At 42.9% G+C, this 16,543-nt stretch overlaps 1 protein-coding gene across 13 annotated transcripts in view; it reads left to right on the forward strand.

Moving 5' to 3' along the window:
* Positions 1–16,543, forward strand: part of syne1b (spectrin repeat containing, nuclear envelope 1b) — a 75,999-nt gene that overhangs the window by 44,373 nt on the left and 15,083 nt on the right. For 11 of the 13 annotated variants that reach the window (XM_025901018.1, XM_019348763.2, XM_019348772.2 and 8 more), the window contains 41 exons: positions 141–2,301; positions 2,416–2,753; positions 2,858–3,002; positions 3,089–3,307; positions 3,405–3,673; positions 3,804–3,969; positions 4,167–4,322; positions 4,431–4,583; positions 4,712–4,894; positions 4,994–5,131; positions 5,280–5,465; positions 5,621–5,743; positions 5,864–6,046; positions 6,294–6,437; positions 6,643–6,831; positions 7,040–7,180; positions 7,344–7,457; positions 7,657–7,818; positions 8,040–8,234; positions 8,361–8,537; positions 9,475–9,666; positions 9,902–10,033; positions 10,406–10,506; positions 10,650–10,803; positions 10,892–11,020; positions 11,133–11,288; positions 11,533–11,742; positions 11,962–12,063; positions 12,171–12,290; positions 12,392–12,592; positions 12,714–12,887; positions 13,371–13,502; positions 13,710–13,906; positions 14,005–14,137; positions 14,402–14,584; positions 14,746–14,895; positions 15,187–15,363; positions 15,479–15,634; positions 15,714–15,869; positions 16,015–16,185; positions 16,353–16,486. In XM_025901018.1, coding sequence (XP_025756803.1) covers positions 141–2,301; positions 2,416–2,753; positions 2,858–3,002; positions 3,089–3,307; positions 3,405–3,673; positions 3,804–3,969; positions 4,167–4,322; positions 4,431–4,583; positions 4,712–4,894; positions 4,994–5,131; positions 5,280–5,465; positions 5,621–5,743; positions 5,864–6,046; positions 6,294–6,437; positions 6,643–6,831; positions 7,040–7,180; positions 7,344–7,457; positions 7,657–7,818; positions 8,040–8,234; positions 8,361–8,537; positions 9,475–9,666; positions 9,902–10,033; positions 10,406–10,506; positions 10,650–10,803; positions 10,892–11,020; positions 11,133–11,288; positions 11,533–11,742; positions 11,962–12,063; positions 12,171–12,290; positions 12,392–12,592; positions 12,714–12,887; positions 13,371–13,502; positions 13,710–13,906; positions 14,005–14,137; positions 14,402–14,584; positions 14,746–14,895; positions 15,187–15,363; positions 15,479–15,634; positions 15,714–15,869; positions 16,015–16,185; positions 16,353–16,486 — 8,802 coding nt within the window. The remainder of the gene's footprint in view (positions 1–140; positions 2,302–2,415; positions 2,754–2,857; positions 3,003–3,088; positions 3,308–3,404; positions 3,674–3,803; positions 3,970–4,166; positions 4,323–4,430; positions 4,584–4,711; positions 4,895–4,993; positions 5,132–5,279; positions 5,466–5,620; positions 5,744–5,863; positions 6,047–6,293; positions 6,438–6,642; positions 6,832–7,039; positions 7,181–7,343; positions 7,458–7,656; positions 7,819–8,039; positions 8,235–8,360; positions 8,538–9,474; positions 9,667–9,901; positions 10,034–10,405; positions 10,507–10,649; positions 10,804–10,891; positions 11,021–11,132; positions 11,289–11,532; positions 11,743–11,961; positions 12,064–12,170; positions 12,291–12,391; positions 12,593–12,713; positions 12,888–13,370; positions 13,503–13,709; positions 13,907–14,004; positions 14,138–14,401; positions 14,585–14,745; positions 14,896–15,186; positions 15,364–15,478; positions 15,635–15,713; positions 15,870–16,014; positions 16,186–16,352; positions 16,487–16,543) is intronic. The other 2 variants (XM_025901025.1, XM_025901023.1) reach the window with 2 other exon arrangements.

Here is a 16,543-nt window from a genome sequence, read left to right on the forward strand (position 1 = left end):
CTGGGCAGAAACTGTCAAGAATAACTGTTCATCATAAATAGAGGTTTTTTTCCTAGAGTTGAATTTCGGCTCCGTAATCAAGAAAATGTCATCTTTATGTGTCCACAGATTTGAGGAAATGTTTTTGTGTGTGTTCACAGAACGGATGCTGAAAGTTCATCTCAGCATTTGGAGGCCTTGAGGAAGCTTGCAATAACTCTTGAAGAGCAAAAAGGCACTCTTGAGGACCTCAAGGATCAGAAACAGAAAGTCATCCAGCATTTGAACTTGGATGACAAAGAGCTGGTTAAAGAGCAGATCAGCCACTTTGAGCAGCGGTGGTCTCAGATGCAAAACCTAATTGAAAGAAAAATCCAAGACTCAGTCGTGACCCTAGAGGATATGCATCAAGTGGAGGCCCGTCTGAAAGAGGCTCGGGATTGGGCTGAAGAGCAGCAGCCTGCCCTGTCTGAGGCCATGAAAATGAGTCCTCCTCCTGAGCTAGCTCAGAGCTTTCTCTTTGATCACCTGAGCATCTGCAGTGAGTTGGAGGCGAAGCAACTCCTCCTGGCTCAGGCCATGGCCGACGCTGACAGGGTGTTAGCGCGGCTGGGCCTCAGTGAACGACAGCATCTGCAGCAGCTGATTTCCGACACACAATCTGAGGTAGAATCTTTGAGCGTGAAGGTGACGCAGCGAAGAAAACACCTCAGCAAAGCTTTTACTGAGAGGACACAGTTCCTGATGGCTGTAAGTCAGTCCATCTCCTGGGTCCAGCAGAATGAGAAGAAGGCTCAGGCAGAGGAGTACATTGCTTTGTTACCTGATGACCTAGCCAAGCAGGTCAGAACCTGTCGCAACATCCAGAGCAGTCTGAAGGCCTACCAGAGCGAGCTGACATCCCTCTGGTCTCAGGGGAGAGACCTGATGAGGGATGCGAGTGAGGAAGAAAGGAATGAGATTCTCACAAAGCTGCAGGAGCTGCAAAGTATCTTTGACAAAACCCTTCATAGATGTGGCCAGAAACTTCAAGAACTTGAAAAAGTGCTTATCTCTAGGAAGTATTTCAAGGCTGATTTAGAGAAAATATGCCAGTGGTTGAAGCAAGCTGATATAGTCACCTTTCCTGAAATAAACCTGATGGTTGGAGACGCTGAACTGGAAGCACAGTTGCTGAAGTATCAACAAATAGTTGAGCAGGCAATTGAGTATGAGAACCTCCTCCTAATTGTACAAAGAGCTGGCCAGGAAATACTGCCGACTCTGAATGAAGTTGACCACTGCTATTTAGATGAAAAACTTAACACCCTTCCTCAGCAGTATAACAGCATATTAGCACTAGCCAAAGAGAAACAGGAGAAAATCCAGCAGGCCATTATTACAAGGAACGAGTACAAGTCTTTCATAGATATCACTCACAAAGCACTGAAAGAACTTGAGGAACAGTATAATAATCTGGGGACTCAGCCTGTAGGCTTGCAAACAGAAGAAGTCGTCAGCCTGCAGAGTGATTACAAAGCAATTCAGAAAGATCTGAGCAACCTGGGTCTAGCAGTGAGTGAACTGAACCAGAAGAAAGAGGGATTTCGTAGCACTGGCCAGCCGTGGCGCCCGGAGGAAATGACCCAGCTCGTGAGCCTGTACAATGGACTGAAGAGGTTGGTGGAACAGAAAGTGGAGCATCTGGATGAAACCTTGGAGTCGTTTGAGGACCACAAGGCGATGGCTATGCAGGTTGACTCTGAGTTAAAGGCCACAAAAGAGCAGCTGGTTAAAGTGAATGCAGAAACGCAGTCCGCTGAGGAGAGGCTAAAGAACTACCACGCTCTGGCAGGGAGTCTCCAGAGCGCCAACTCTCATTTGTCAAGACTCATGGAGCAGATGGACACTCTTGCTCCTCGTGTGGACCAAGCAGCCCATGATGCCTCGAAAGAGCAAGTGGTGCTCTGGCAAGAGGAGCTGCGATCCTTACAAGCTGCAGTAGGGGAGCTGATTGAAGAATGTGAGAACAGGTTTATCCAAAGCAAAGACTTTGAGACAGAGATGAAAAGGACCCTGGACTGGCTGCAGCAAGTCAGGGATGATCTGGACTGTGCTGTGATTGTGGATGTCAGGGTGGAGAAGGTCCAGGAGGAGATCAGGAAGCAGCAAATCATGCAAGAAGAAGTGCAGTCCAGACTGAGAATTGTGGCTGCTCTCAGTAGCAGGGAAAAACAGGAGTTTATCAGTGCCAATGAGCTTGTCCCAGCCCATGTAGATACAAGTCTTGAAGAAATGGCAAAGCTACAGGCAGATGTTCAGAAGGCACTGACTGCCAAACAGGTGGGAACATCTTCAGTGAATGGAAATGTTTCATTTTTAAAGTTGTTAGCTGTTCAGTGAATTAGATCGACATTTCCTTTTCATTTTTTTCTCATTTGATTTTTTAAAATTAAGATTACTCTGGAGGAAGCCTTGGTGTTGTGTCAGAAATACCACTTCAGGATGCAAGCAGCGTGCGAGTGGCTGGAAGATGCCGTATCTTTCCTGCAGCAAGCTAGCTTGGGTGTGGATGTGGAGAACTATGAAGAGTGTCTGAGGCAGCAGGCGGATATCATGGCCACAGAGCAGGAGTTTCTCATCCACCTAGAGGAACTGCAAACCCTCCTTCCTCAGCTGGCGAAACTGGTCAACCCTACAGCTAAAGAGCAGCTACGGGTGAGTGTGGAGTCGGCAAAGCAGAGAGGCGTGGAGGTTCGAGATCAGCTCCAGTGTCACCAGGAAGTCCTTCACAGGTAATAAGAAAAGAGTCTGATCATGCAATCTGCCCTTTATCTGCAGTTTATTGTTGGTGTTTTATAGTGGTACTTTATACTTGAATATATTCTGTATTTCTCAGCTGTGTGGCCCAGTGGAAGTCATACCAGGAAGCAAGGCAGACTGTCATTGAGCTTATGAATGAGGCTGAAAAGAAACTGACTGAATTTTCTACTGCAAAGGCAGCCACAAGCCAAGAGGCTGAAGACAAGCTAGGCAGTCACAGAGTATGATAGCCTATGATATTATTTTATTCAATAGGTAGTGCTTCTGTTAATGCTTCATGCTGCTGACATTCTTTCAATTTTTTCAGTCCCTTGTATCTCTGGTGAATGGCTTCCAAGAGAAGCTGAGTGGTTTAGAGGAACAGGCAGCTCAGCTGGAGTTGGTGGGGAGTGACGCCAGCAAGGCCACCATCAGTCGCTCCATGACCACTGTGTGGCAGCGGTGGACACGATTACGCAGTGTAGCACGGGGACAGGAGAGAGTACTTGAGGACACCGCACAGGAATGGAGGACTTTCAGAGAGAAGGTACACCTCGACCAATGGGGAGAAATAATGTATTGCTAAGTATGGAAAAATAAAGATTTGCAGTAGAAAACATCTATAAATATGTTTCTTTATATAGATGGTGAAGGTTAAAGCGGTCTGCGATGAGCTCCAAAGTCGTTTTCCTGACAGTGCCGTGGAGAAGGCTTCCAAAGCCACTCTGCAGTCTCTGTTAGATCAGCATGACTTGTTGAGCCAAGACTTGGAGCGGGAACTGTCCTCCCTGATGCTGCTGCGCCAGTACGCACTCAGTCTGCTGCATGATGTGGAAGTGCCTTCGCCAACAAATGGACAAGATGAGCTGCCCAGCCTGAAGGAGATCAGAGCTGTACAAGACCGAATGGAAAGGTAGGAGGATGAGAAACTTTAAAGAAGTCCATCTGTAGCAATCAGAGATGAAAAAGTTCTCTTCAAAATGAAGTTGGATCTATGTTGCTGTTCAGAATATAAGATGAATGAATTATCTATTTGTCTTCAGCCTCTTGACACAGTCCAGGACCAAAAGAGCTCAGGCAGCTCAGGAGCTGAGGGACAGAGAGGAAGTGGAGAAGGAACTTAGTGTTGTAAAAGCTTGGATACAGGAGACCAGGGAACTTCTTCTCAATCCCACTCCAGACATTGATTCTCTGTTGCAGGAGCTTGAGGTATATCTGCCATCTAAAATCTGTCATCTAAACAGAGAAATGTCCAATTTGTGAATAAATTATGTCTGAAAAGAACACTGTTGCTCACACTATACCTCGACTAAGTCTCCAAAATATTCTGTTCTTTAATGGCCAATACCAGTGAAAGTGTTTGATGCCAAAAAAGGCTAAATAGGTCTTCTCTTTATTGCGCATAGGTTGTGCATGGAGATGTGATCACTTATCGTCAGAATGTGGATAAATTAGCAGAGCAACAACAGAGCAAGTACCTGGACCTCTACACTATACTCCCTTCAGAAATCTCCATGCAACTAGCAGAGGTCTCGCTCGCTCTGGGTGCTATTGAGGATCAGGTACTCTACAACACACACAGCCCGGAATATAAACTAGACATCAATGGGCTTTAGTTACATTTGTAGCATTTGTCACTTCTGTCACGTCTTTTCTCATCTATTTTCCAGGTTCTTTCCAAGGAGAGAGAAAATCAGAAAACCAGAGAAATAAAGGAGGACTTCAGCTCCAGAATCCATGACATGTCAGAGAAACTCAAAGCCATCTCCACTAAATTTAAGGAAAAATCTCCTGATGTTGACCACGCCAAAGAAGAGGTCAAGGTAGAATGCCTACTTTGTGTTTGATCGTATTTTATGTGTTGTTGATAAAGGAAACTCTGAAATGACACTTTTTTTTCATTGAGAACAATAATTGATATAAACTTTTATGCACCGATTTTTTTTCTCAGAGTCTTTTTGAAGACTTGGATACTTGCGGTCGCACTCTCGCAGAGCTCGATGCAGCTGTACAAGAGTTTGGCCGCAGAAACCCCCTGCTGGCCAAACAGCTAAGTGATGCCATCAGCAAGCTGTCAGAAATGCATCATCACACATCAAGACTGGCAGACTGTAGAAACAACTGGCTCAAAAAGGTTTGTTTGTTCAGGTCGCCTCCATAACAATAAGTTATATAAGTCCAACATAGTAATAAAGGTAAAGAGATTTTAATTTTTCTTATTGTGGCTTTTCAGGCTGTCTGTTATTTAGATGAGTATAATGAGATGCTGGACTTCATTGTGAGGTGGTCAGAAAAAGCCAAAAGCCTGGTGAGGGCAAACATCATCTGGAACTCCTCTGTTCATCTGCAGGAACAGATACGGATGTACCAGGTGAGCTGGCATGTTTTTAAAGTGTTATTAGTGCTATTAGTCATAAATGGGTTCAGTTTTTTTGTCTATGGCAAAGTTAGCTGTTGTACGGAACAATCCTGTGACCCTCTGGATACCGTACCACTAACCTTTCTCTTTCTGTACTCAGGCTGTCCTGCGTGAGTCTCGAGAGCTGCACGGAGACCTTGAATCCATGGCAGAGAAAGTAGACCTTCTGTCTGAGGTGCTGCAGGTCGAGTCTATGAGCCAGCAGGTTTGTGAGCTCAGTCGACACACTGAGGAGCTTCAGCAAAGCATCAAGACACGACTGCAGAGTCTGCAGGATGCAGACAAGGTACAGAAAAATAAAAGATTTTGTTTTTGTTTCACTTGTTAAGATTTTTGATCATCTCTATTTTAGTTTAAAATCATGTTTTACTAGTAGAATTTACCCAAAGGAGCATTAATACTCGTAGCACTTTGTGAAAATTATCTTACGTCTGTCTTCAGAGTATGGAAGCCCTGGAGTATGAAGTGAAGGCCCTCCATGTTGCTCTGGAGCAGGTCCAAGCTACACTGACTTCACCAGAGTTGGCACGCCAGAGCCTCAAAGAACAGCTGGCTCAGAGACAGGTAACCAAAAAACATGAATGCCTTTTATTTATTTATTGTTAATAAAGAGCCTCAAATGTTCACTTTTCATCTTGTGTATTTTAAACATTTTCATGCAATATTAACTTTACATTTTTGCAGCGTCTGCTGGCAGATATGGAGAGCTTCAAGCAGCAGGTTCAGGCCGTGCAGCTGTGTCAGAGTGCGCTGCAGGTCCCAGAGGAGGTGATGCCTAACCTTGCTATCTGTCGCACAGCTCTGCGCCTGCAGCAAGAAGCCAGTCACTTGCAGCATGTAGCCATTCAGCAGTGCAACATCTTACAGGTACAGGGGGACACTACTGCTGCAGCGCAATAACGTCAACACTGTATTCACAGAAAATATGCAACAATGCTGGGTACTGGTAGAAAGTTACTTGACACCTTTAAGGTGTATTTTGAGTCCTCTCAAAGTTTGTAACCAAAGTTTCTTTCAATTTTTAATACGCGCTGGATTTGAAAAGTTGACTCTTTTTACATTCTGAGATTTAACGAATCATGTCATATTAAAACTTTCACTTCACTTTTTTCAGGAGGCAGTGGTGCAGTACGAGCAGTATGAACAGGAAGTCAGAGATCTACAGGGGCTGATAGAGGAAGCGCACCGGGTCATTCAGGACCGACCAATCCCCACCAACAACATCCAGGAACTGCAAGCCCAGATCCTACACCATGAAGTACAGTACTTTAACTCTTTCACTTTGCCCGTCTTTCTTCTTAAGAAAAACAGGAGCCTACTGTGTGAACTTGTGCTGTATTCACTGCTGTATTTGTTCTTTTGATTCAATAATATCCTGATATCTGCTTGTCCTTCATACTGAGCTTTATATGTAACCCATAACTGCTATATAACGTCTGGATGTATTTTGTATTTTTGAATAGGAACTTGCCCAAAAGATCAAAGGTTACCAGGAGCAAATCGCCTCACTCAACTCAAAATGCAAAATGCTGGCAGTGAAGGCCAAGCATGCCACCATGCTCCTGACAGTGACTGATGTAGAGGGTCTGCCTGAGGATCTCCAGGAGATGGATGGGGAGAAATCAAAGAAACCTGCAGCTCAAGCTGTCGTGGTAAGAGAACATCATGCACAACAAAATATACAAATATTTTGACCTATTCTACTGTTTAAAGCTTTAACATAGCCTGGATATGTTTCTTTAATTCGCTTCTGAAAGATCTATTGTGGAGCATTTACTTTTTTCTACGCCTTGCCTATGCATCATCTTTTCCGATTTACCTTGCATGTCTGCTCTTCTGTTTTCCTGCATGCTGTGCCAGATGACAGCTGGACGCTGTCACACCCTGTTGTCACCTGTAACTGAGGAGTCTGGTGAGGAGGGCACTAACAGCGAGATCTCTTCTCCTCCTGTGTGCCGTTCTCCTTCTCCCATAACTCACACTGAAGCAACTGTAACCAAGGTTTCAGCCTTCTCTCTTCTTTTTGTTCGAAGTTGTTGAGTAAAAAGATTCTCTTGTGTAGTGTAGATGACACTAGATTTGGGTCTTCGTGTAAGTATTTCTGTCTGGTTACTATCCATTTAATAACGTAACTGCTGATGACACCCTTTAAATTTCCCTTTAGATGGGACGAGGGACACTCACAAGAGCTCCCATTCAAGAACTGTATGACCCAACCTTTGAGTCTGTGGCCAACTTAGATGACCTGCAGCGCTCCTGGGAGAGTTTAAAGAATGTGGTATGTGAAAGCCTTCATCTTCATGCTTTTTTAATAAAAAATGTCAATTACCAGCACGTAGATTTGCACATTTTTTTAATAGAACGCTGTTTTTAGCACTGATATGAATTTGGTATTTGATTAATCCTTGTTAATGGTTATCATTATGAGTGTATGAATGGTATTTCAGACCTTTTTTATACTCTCTTTTGTCTTACAGATCAGTGAGAAGCAGAGATCTTTGTATGAAGCTCTCGAGAAGCAGCAGCATTACCAGGGTTCACTCCAATCAATCTCTTCTAAGATGGAGGCGTTAGAAGCCAAACTCAGTGAGCCTCTGGAGGGAGATAAAAGTCCGGATAGCCACATAAAGGCACATAAGGTTTGTCACATACAGAAAGGTCTTGCATATTGTGAAGATTAGAGAGCTGAGATGAGGAAAGTCAGGCTTGTCAAAGATGTATTTGTAACCAAATCCTATCACATTGTTTTGAATCTTTAATATTATTTTTATAGGATTATGGTATTTTGTGTAAACATTACATCACTGCCTCAGTTTTTGCTTGTAAACTGAGTAGGCTAACTTTTGGTTGTTTCGTAAAGGGTCTGATAGAAGAGATTCAGAGTGTGCAGGAAGAAATAGACCGGCTGCAGACAGGCTTCACGGAAGATTTGGCCACTGATGCTGTGGACTCAGACATGGCTGACCAGCTGGCCATGCAGTCCTCCCTTGCTGTGTTAGCTGAGAGGATGGCCACCATCCACATGAAAGCCTCGGGGAAACAACAATTATTAGAGGTATTTTTTGTGAAAATCATATCAAATAGTAGAAATAGTTGTTTTATTAATAAATCAAACTTTATGTCTCTAATACCAACTTAGAAAGCTGTTATAATACCTAAAATTGGATGTGGCATCCTTCAGGAGCGTGTCAGTGACCGCCTGGAGGGTCAGATTCAGGAACAGGCCGTACAGCTCTATCACACCCAGGCAGATGAACTGGACCAGTGGTTGGGCAATATGCGCAGTGCTGTAATGTCCCTCCTTGAACCTAAACTTGCAGAGGAGACAGATATGGAGAATCAACTGGCTGAGTGTCAAGTAAGAGTTCCCCCTGCTGTTCACCCACAGTAATGCAGCCTCAAACACTGCTGTACTTGAGAATATTAATGGATTTGTGAATATAAATGTGGGGTTAATTAATAATGCATTTGACAGGAATTTTTCAGAAATGACAGGTGGATTTCTGGGATTATTTTTTAAATGCTCAGGGATTTTTTTCTGAGCACTAGTGCAAATCAGATTTGTCAGTGGATTATTTACCTACATCTCATCTTTCAGTATTTTGTCCTTACTACACATGGATCATTTCAGGGGGTCAGGGACCTTTCAGTGAGTAAACAAGCGTATTAGAGGAGTAATAGGGGCCTTCACATGGCTGGACCTAAGTGACTGTAGCACTAGTCTTAAGCAGATTATGCAGATCTCTCTGTGCGACAGGGGCATGTTAGAAGCCTAGGGCGGCGTAGTCAGAGCTCGCTACCTGGATTGGTGCTCGGGACAAAGCTGCTAGAATATCCAAGTAGGGGAATCCTAGAGTACAGGGAGTGTAAGGTAGCAGGGTGGGAAGCGATTCTCTGCTGTAGAATAACATGCAGACTCTAACGATTGCAAAGGAATGTCAGTAATATCAAAAAACAAATGTTTCTTTAAACATTTGGACAATCTTTACTGATGGGCACTGACAGCTGGTCTGGAATTAGAATGGTGTTCTACACAGACAAACTGGTTTGTAAGTTGAGGGAGAGCATGTATGCTGAAGAGCACGGAGCCTGAAGGATTAGCGGTAATATGTTGCACAGGAGGCAAGGCCGAAGAGGTGGGCCAAGGATGAGAGCTGTCCCTGTCCTTTGGACAGGGAAAGCTGCTGGTGAAGGGGGTTCATCCATACCTGGCGAGTTTGTCGTGTAGATGGAGGAGCTCCTGTAGGCGGTGAAACACGATGTTTGATCTGGCGTCTCTCCTCCTACTGCTGCAGAACATGCTGCTGGAGATTGAAGAGAAGGTGCTGGCCCTCTCAGAGCTGTCAGTTCACAGCGAGAACTTGCTGCGGGGAGGCCGCACAGACACCAGAGAGGAAGCTGAACATTTGGCGAGGAAGTTACGCACACTCAAGGGTGGTTTGTTGGAGCTGCAGAGGATGCTACAGGACAAACAGGGTAACATCCAGGTGAGGTTGCTGCATGGGCTAAATGTTGTCATCCGCTGATGTGTGTGCATGTAATGCAGAATATTTGACTCTGTGTTCGGTCCTCACTGTGACTACCATATTTGCAAAGTTTGCACTGGTGTATTTATCAGCTATGGGTCTACTACAAATGCACATGTAAATTTTGAATTATTGTATTTGATAATACTACTTTTTTTGAAGCATTTATCTTATATCTAACTTTCTGGTCCGACAGGGTTCCCTGCAGGAGCAGGAAGACAGTGAATCAGACTCCAGCCTCTCTCAGAGTCCCAGTGTACAAGATTGGCTGGCCCAGGCCCGAACCACACGAACCCAACAGCACCAAGACAGTCTTCAGAGACAGAAGGTGATTTTCTTTTTTTAACCTTCATTAAGTTCAGTATAGACTTAAATACACGTTCTCACATAGTTTGTCATTAGATTTCTTTGACTATTACCCAGGAATGCACAATAAAGTTGCACAAAATACTCTCTTAATGTTGATGACAAACTTCAATTTGTATTTTGGGTCAGTCCTCATCTGTGAGTTGAATGTAAAAAGGAGTGAGTGTGCAATGAATGACATGTCCCCACAGGAGCCAAAAATCTGTGTTTCTCACCAAAACATGTGTATCCCTAAGGGTCTAACGAGCATTTGTATAAATAACTTCATAAATGTTTCTTTGTGATGCCACATACAGTCTAACACTGTTGTTTTGTTGCTTGTTTTCTACTGTAGGAACTGGAAGAGCAGCTTGCAGAGCAGAAAAAGCTTCTTCAGTCAGTTGCCAGCAGAGGAGAGGAGATCCTCATCCAGCAGGCTTCGCCCAGCAGTGCCAGGTCTCTTAATAACAGTTATATTATACATGTATACTCAAACTGAATAATAAAATATGAAGTATATGTATGAGGTTCATTCTTATGGCAGAATGTAAATGTAAGTAATGTAACAGAGCACTAATTTATTCTCTGTCATCCTGCAGTATGACAGAACCATTTTCACCAGCAGCTTTGGCTGAAAGGGAAACACAGGCTGGACGGGAGCAGATGAGACAGAGATGGGAGAGTCTGAGACTGGAGCTCAAAACTAAACTCCAGCTCCTGCAGAAAACCCTGGAGCAGGACCACAAGCAGCCAGTACATATCCCTGTGTTTTTAATTACTGTTAGCATACACTCGATAGAAAAAAAATCAGAGTGTTTAATATTTATTTTTTGTCCTTTAGGTTTTTTCAAGCGCTTCCCGTGTGTCCACATCTGGGCCGGTGTTTAAAGGAGACACCCAGGCTGACAGGTCCTCTCTGAAGACTCTGTACGATAGCTTCAGGCAAACAGTAGAAGACGTCACCCCGCAGGTTTAGCATTTCTGTTATTATATTGTAATGCAATATTGGAAATGCAACTTTTTATTTCAAGCATGTGGTCTCAATGAAAATGTACATTCTTCCCGTGTACATGTGTATGTAGCCTGGTGGTGGTGAGACACAGGTGGCGCAGATGGAACAACAGCTCTACACAGCTGTGTCATCCACCTCCTCCTGGCTGGATAGTGTGGAGAACAACGTCTTCTCTGGCTCAGTGCTGCTGGCTGAAAATGCAGAGACCCAGCTACAAAAGCAGGAGGTACAATTGGCCTTATTTGTGGAGCTTTAGTAAATATTGCAGGAAATCTAAAATGAATAAATCACACGATCAGATAGGTTAAATGGTAATGTCTAAACCAGCATGTGGCTAAAGTTCTAAAAATATAGCTATGTCATTTTAACTGCAGTGTTACACTGTCAATCAAAATGCTTTCCCATATTACAGATTTCTCCTTGTAATTATTTAGTATAAATCAAGCTGATGATTCTGACCTCTTCTGCAGACCTTGGAGAACGATGTAAGGCATATGACGGAGGAGGTGAAGCACAGCCAAACTCTGCTCGCTTCATCTTCAGCGCTAAGGCATGAAGAACGAGTACTTTTGGAAGACAACCTTAACTGCCTCAAAGAGAGATTAGGAGCTCTGGGTTGTGCTCTGGGACAACGCTGTGACCAAATGAGGAGCAGAGCACATGAACTCACGTCCTATCAGGTTTGCCTCATATTGTGCTTTTTGTTTTTCAAGCCCTTTAATGTTTGACGATTTAAAGAGACAGCCACTGTGGAAATTTTTCTTTTTATTATGTTAAGCCACTGTTGCAGAAGACAAAGACAAGCCTATAGGAAACAACATTTATATCTTTATATTATGAAACCAGACATGCATGCATTTGGACTTAATTTCCTATAAATTATCTCGTGTCTTACACAGACTGAATTGCAGCTTCTTCAAACTGCTTTAATTGAGACCAAATGCCAGATATTGCAAGCCCTAGCTGGAGCAATGGATAGACCAGCGTCAAAACAGCTGGAGGTAATGCAAGAGTTGACTAATATTCCTCCTGAAGCTTCTGTTAAAGCTTGCAGAGAACAAGAACATTACTGTGAATGTCTTTAATACATCTAATCTGTTTCTCTCAGGTCATTGCCAGTGCAGAGGAGAGCCTGAAAGACTTTGAACAAAGAATCACAGAACTTAAAACCAGAGGATCAGCCCTGCACGCGGATCAGATCTCAACAAACAAACTGCTCAAGCTACAGGTAACATACATGATTGATGGCTCATGGAGAAATCATCTAAAGAAATTACCGTCAAATTCAAAAGATGCACAACCGGAAACTGATTTTTTGTGTTTTTCCAGGATTCTTACGAGGAGCTGGTGATGACAGTGGGTTCCCGGCGCAGTGGGCTGAACCAGAACATGGCACTGAAGGAGCAGTATGAACGTGCTTTGCAGGACCTGAAAGACCTGGTGGACACAGCTAAAGACAAGATGGCTGCCGATCAGAGAATTATTGCCAGCTCTGTGGAAGAAGTCCAGAATCACCTGGACAAACATAAAGTATAGTCAACTTGCTAAATCCTTTAGGCTTAAAGAATCAACAAGGTTACATGTTGAACCCAATTTGTTGTGATGCAGGAGACAAATAGAGCTGATCGTCTTTGTTTCTGGCCTCTTTTAGGAGTTCTTCCAGGGTCTAGAGTCCCATATGATTCTAACGGAAACATACTTCAGGAAGATCAGTGGCCTAATGCTTCCCAAAGAAAACCAAGCCTTGGAAGAGACACTGGCTGAGGCTCAGAGAGTCCTCAAAGAGGCGCACAGTAAAGGAGTCGAACTGGAGTGTATCCTAGAGGTAGGTGAAGGAGTATTTATGCCATATTTGTTTAAAAGGAAGGTTAACATAGTCACAAAAATTCTGATAATGGATAATTTTGTGACCAGTTCCAAGTCTGGTTGGTTTAACTGTATCTTATTACATGTAGATATAATAGATATGACATGTTTAATAAAAGACATTTACTTAGTTTTTAAATGTTATATATTAGAACATCACAAGCTATATAAACACATTTTTAAAAGCCTTTTTAATTACCTTGAAAAAACTTACATATTAAAGTTGGTAGCTATGAGATAATGGTGGAGTTGTACTGTAGGAGGACCGATGTGTTTGCAAGCATTTAGTACAAAATCTGTCAACAAAAAATCAAATTAATGGTAAAATTAAAAAAATATTATTATAGTTACATAGTAACAAGTGTGCTGATTAAAAGAGCAAAGATGTACTTGTCAGACGACTGAATTTTAAATATTTATTTATAATGATGTTTATTTTCAGACTTGGTGCCGTTTGGTGCAGGACTACCAGAGTCTGAACCAACATCTGGAGGCTGTTGAAGAAAGTATTCCTTCTGTTGGTCTGGTTGAAGAAACTGAAGAAAGGCTTATGGACAGAATATCACTGTATCAGGTACAATGTCACATGAGTTCAGTGTAAATTTATTACATCAGGCTAATTGTTTAGCTTTGACAAAGGAACAAGCTGCTTAAATTCTCTCACATGCTGATTAAGATTTAAAGAAAGGTTCAATTCAAAATGGGCTTCCTGTCTTTGCTGCAAAGTAGAAAGATATATTTATCTAGCTGGAAACACATTTTCTTCTTCTTCTTTGCAAAGGGTCTGAAGGGGAGACTAGCAGAGCACCAGCACAAGCTCTACCAGGTATTGGATGAAGGTAAACATCTGTTACTGTCAGTGTGCTGCCCCTCGCTGGAGAATCAGCTCGCACTCTTAGGGGAACACTGGCTCAACAACACTGCCAAGGTCAACAAGGAGTTACAACGCCTGGAGGCTATTCTGAAACACTGGACCAGGTCAGAAAGACTTCAAAAATAAGGACCGTTTCTTAGGCTTTGGATATAAATATCCAGTGAATAAGTGCATGGTCTAATTTCAATTGTTTTTTCTTTAGGTATCAAAGGGAGTGTGGAGAGATGAGCGAATGGCTGCAGTCTGCTCTGGAGCGTCTGGAGTTTTGGAACACGCAGGCGGTGTTAGTGCCACAGGAGCTGGAAACCGTCAGAGATCATCTCTCTGCTTTCCTTGTGAGGCCAAAGACAATCAGATTGGTTGATCGGTTTTGTTTTGTTTTTGCTGGCCAACCAGCTGCCTCACTTAATGGCAGTTGTAGGCATGAACATAACACCTCAATTCATCTGTAGCATATACTACAAATTTACATACTCATTTTGTACATGCTGGGCCTGTATTTGTTTAATATTGTTATTATCTTCTGCAGTAGCACTGTTTTGCTGCAGTCTGGTCCACATAGTTTTGATTGGATGATTTTCCACTTCTCGCTTTTTTAGGAATTTTCAAAAGAAGTTGAGGGAAAGTCTAGCCTTAAGAGCTCAGTGGTTAATGAGGGCAACCAGCTGCTGCGGCTGAAGAAAGTGGACACGGTGGTATTGCGCTCTGACCTGGCACGTATTGACACTCAGTGGGCTGAGCTACTCACACGCATCCCAGTGGTCCAGGAGAAGCTGCATCAGGTATCGTCACATGCAGCCAGACTAAAAAGGCTTACCTGCTTCAGGACAAATAGGATTACCTCTTTCTGCTTCTCCAGTTTGCATGCAAAAGTTTTCATTGCAGTTTGTTTTTAAACTACCAACATGTCGGATTTTTCTTTTTTTCTTTTTTTTTTTTCTAGATCCAAATGGAAAAACTGGCCTCCCGTCATGCCATTTGTGAGCTGTTTAACTGGATATCACTGATGGAGAGTGTCATTGACGAGGATGAAGAAAACCTCAAGAGTGCTGTGGGATCAAGTGTGATTCAAGACTATTTGCAAAAATATAAGGTAGTGGAGCGTTTTTTATTGATTCATGACAGTTTTTGTTTACATGTATGGTCTGAACTCTTATTAAATCAAAAATATAACTATTTTAGAGGAATGAATGTTTTTTTATGTAGTTTGCCATTGCAAGTAAGGTTTTTTCTAGATAAAATTCTTAATAAGAGCATATGTTGAGAGCTAAAACTTCGATTTTTAAACATGGAGTTTCCCTAACCTGATCATAACGGTGATGCACCTACTGGTTCTGACTGTAGATCTTTTATTATAAAATCTCCTGTTGTTTCCTCACTTTAGGGATTCAGAGTAGATTTAAGCTGTAAGCAGCTGACTGTGGACTTTGTCAACCAGTCAGTGCTGCAGCTCAGTGGTCAGGATGTGGAGAGCAAGCGCAGTGATAAAACAGACTTCGCTGAGCGTCTGGGAGCCATGAACAGGCGCTGGCAGATCCTACAAGGCCGCATCAATGAGAGGGTGAGGACTCAATCATTGATAATGTTACAATAAAACCAACAGCATATTCACCCAATGTCCTTTATCAATGCAACATCCAAAGTTAACAGTATTTTTTTGCATGAAATTCTTAAAGATCCAGTTCCTTGAGAGCCTCTTGGAGATGTGGTTAGATTATGAGAGCAGCATTCAGGCCTTGAAGTCTTGGATGGCAACTCAAGAAGAAAGGCTGAAGAGGAAACACCGGATAGAGGATCTGACATCTGTGCAGAATGCTCTAAAAGACTGCCAGGTACTGTAGATCTGATTAAGATATTCTTGCCCTTCATCTTGTCTTTGTATTTGCTAAATAAAAACACATTTTTTTAAAGGAAATGGAGGAGCTGGTAAAAGAAAAAGAGAAAGAGCTGGAGCGAGTCGAAGAGCAAGGCTGTGCCCTTGTTCAAAATAAGACTGATGAGGCCTGTGCTATCGTCATGGAGACACTCCAAGGTGTCAATCACACCTGGGCTAACCTGGACCACTTGGTAATCTCTTTTTTTTTCTTTTTTATTACCTGGGTTAGGCCCATTTATACTGTCCTCTCTTGTCCATCCCTCTCGTGCTCTGACTTTGACCTGATTTTGAAATTTACTGGATGTAGATACATGTTTTTGATTTCACCTTCTACAGATTGGGCAGCTAAAGATCAGCTTGAAGTCAGTGCTGGACCAGTGGACTCTATACAAACACGCTTCAGAGGAGATCAATGGCTACCTGATGGAGGGAAGGTACTCTGTGTCTCGTTTCCGCCTCCTCACAGGCTCACTGGAGGCTGTTCATCTGCAAGTGCAAAGTCTGCAGGTATATTAAGATAAGGGGGCATTCAGTGTATTTTACATGTTTTCTGACTAAAGCCTTTAACTGTATTGATATGAGTTTCTGAAATCTTGTAGCAATGTTAGGGGTATGTTTCTTAATGTGATCATTAAACTGCTGGTGAATTAACCACCGTATCTGTCACTGTGAAGGATTTGCAAGGGGAACTGGAAAAACAGGAGAGCAGTCTCAGAAAATTTGGTGCTGTTACCCACCAACTGCTGAGAGAGTGCCACCCTTCAGTGTCAGATTCTCTCAACAATGCCCTGAAAGATGTCAACGCAAGGTGAACCTAATTAGCATGGTGCTATGCTTATTACTATCATTACTACTGGTGTTTCTT

This window comes from Oreochromis niloticus, linkage group LG19 (genome assembly GCF_001858045.2).
Source record: "Oreochromis niloticus isolate F11D_XX linkage group LG19, O_niloticus_UMD_NMBU, whole genome shotgun sequence".
Classification (NCBI taxonomy): Eukaryota; Metazoa; Chordata; class Actinopteri; order Cichliformes; family Cichlidae; genus Oreochromis; species Oreochromis niloticus.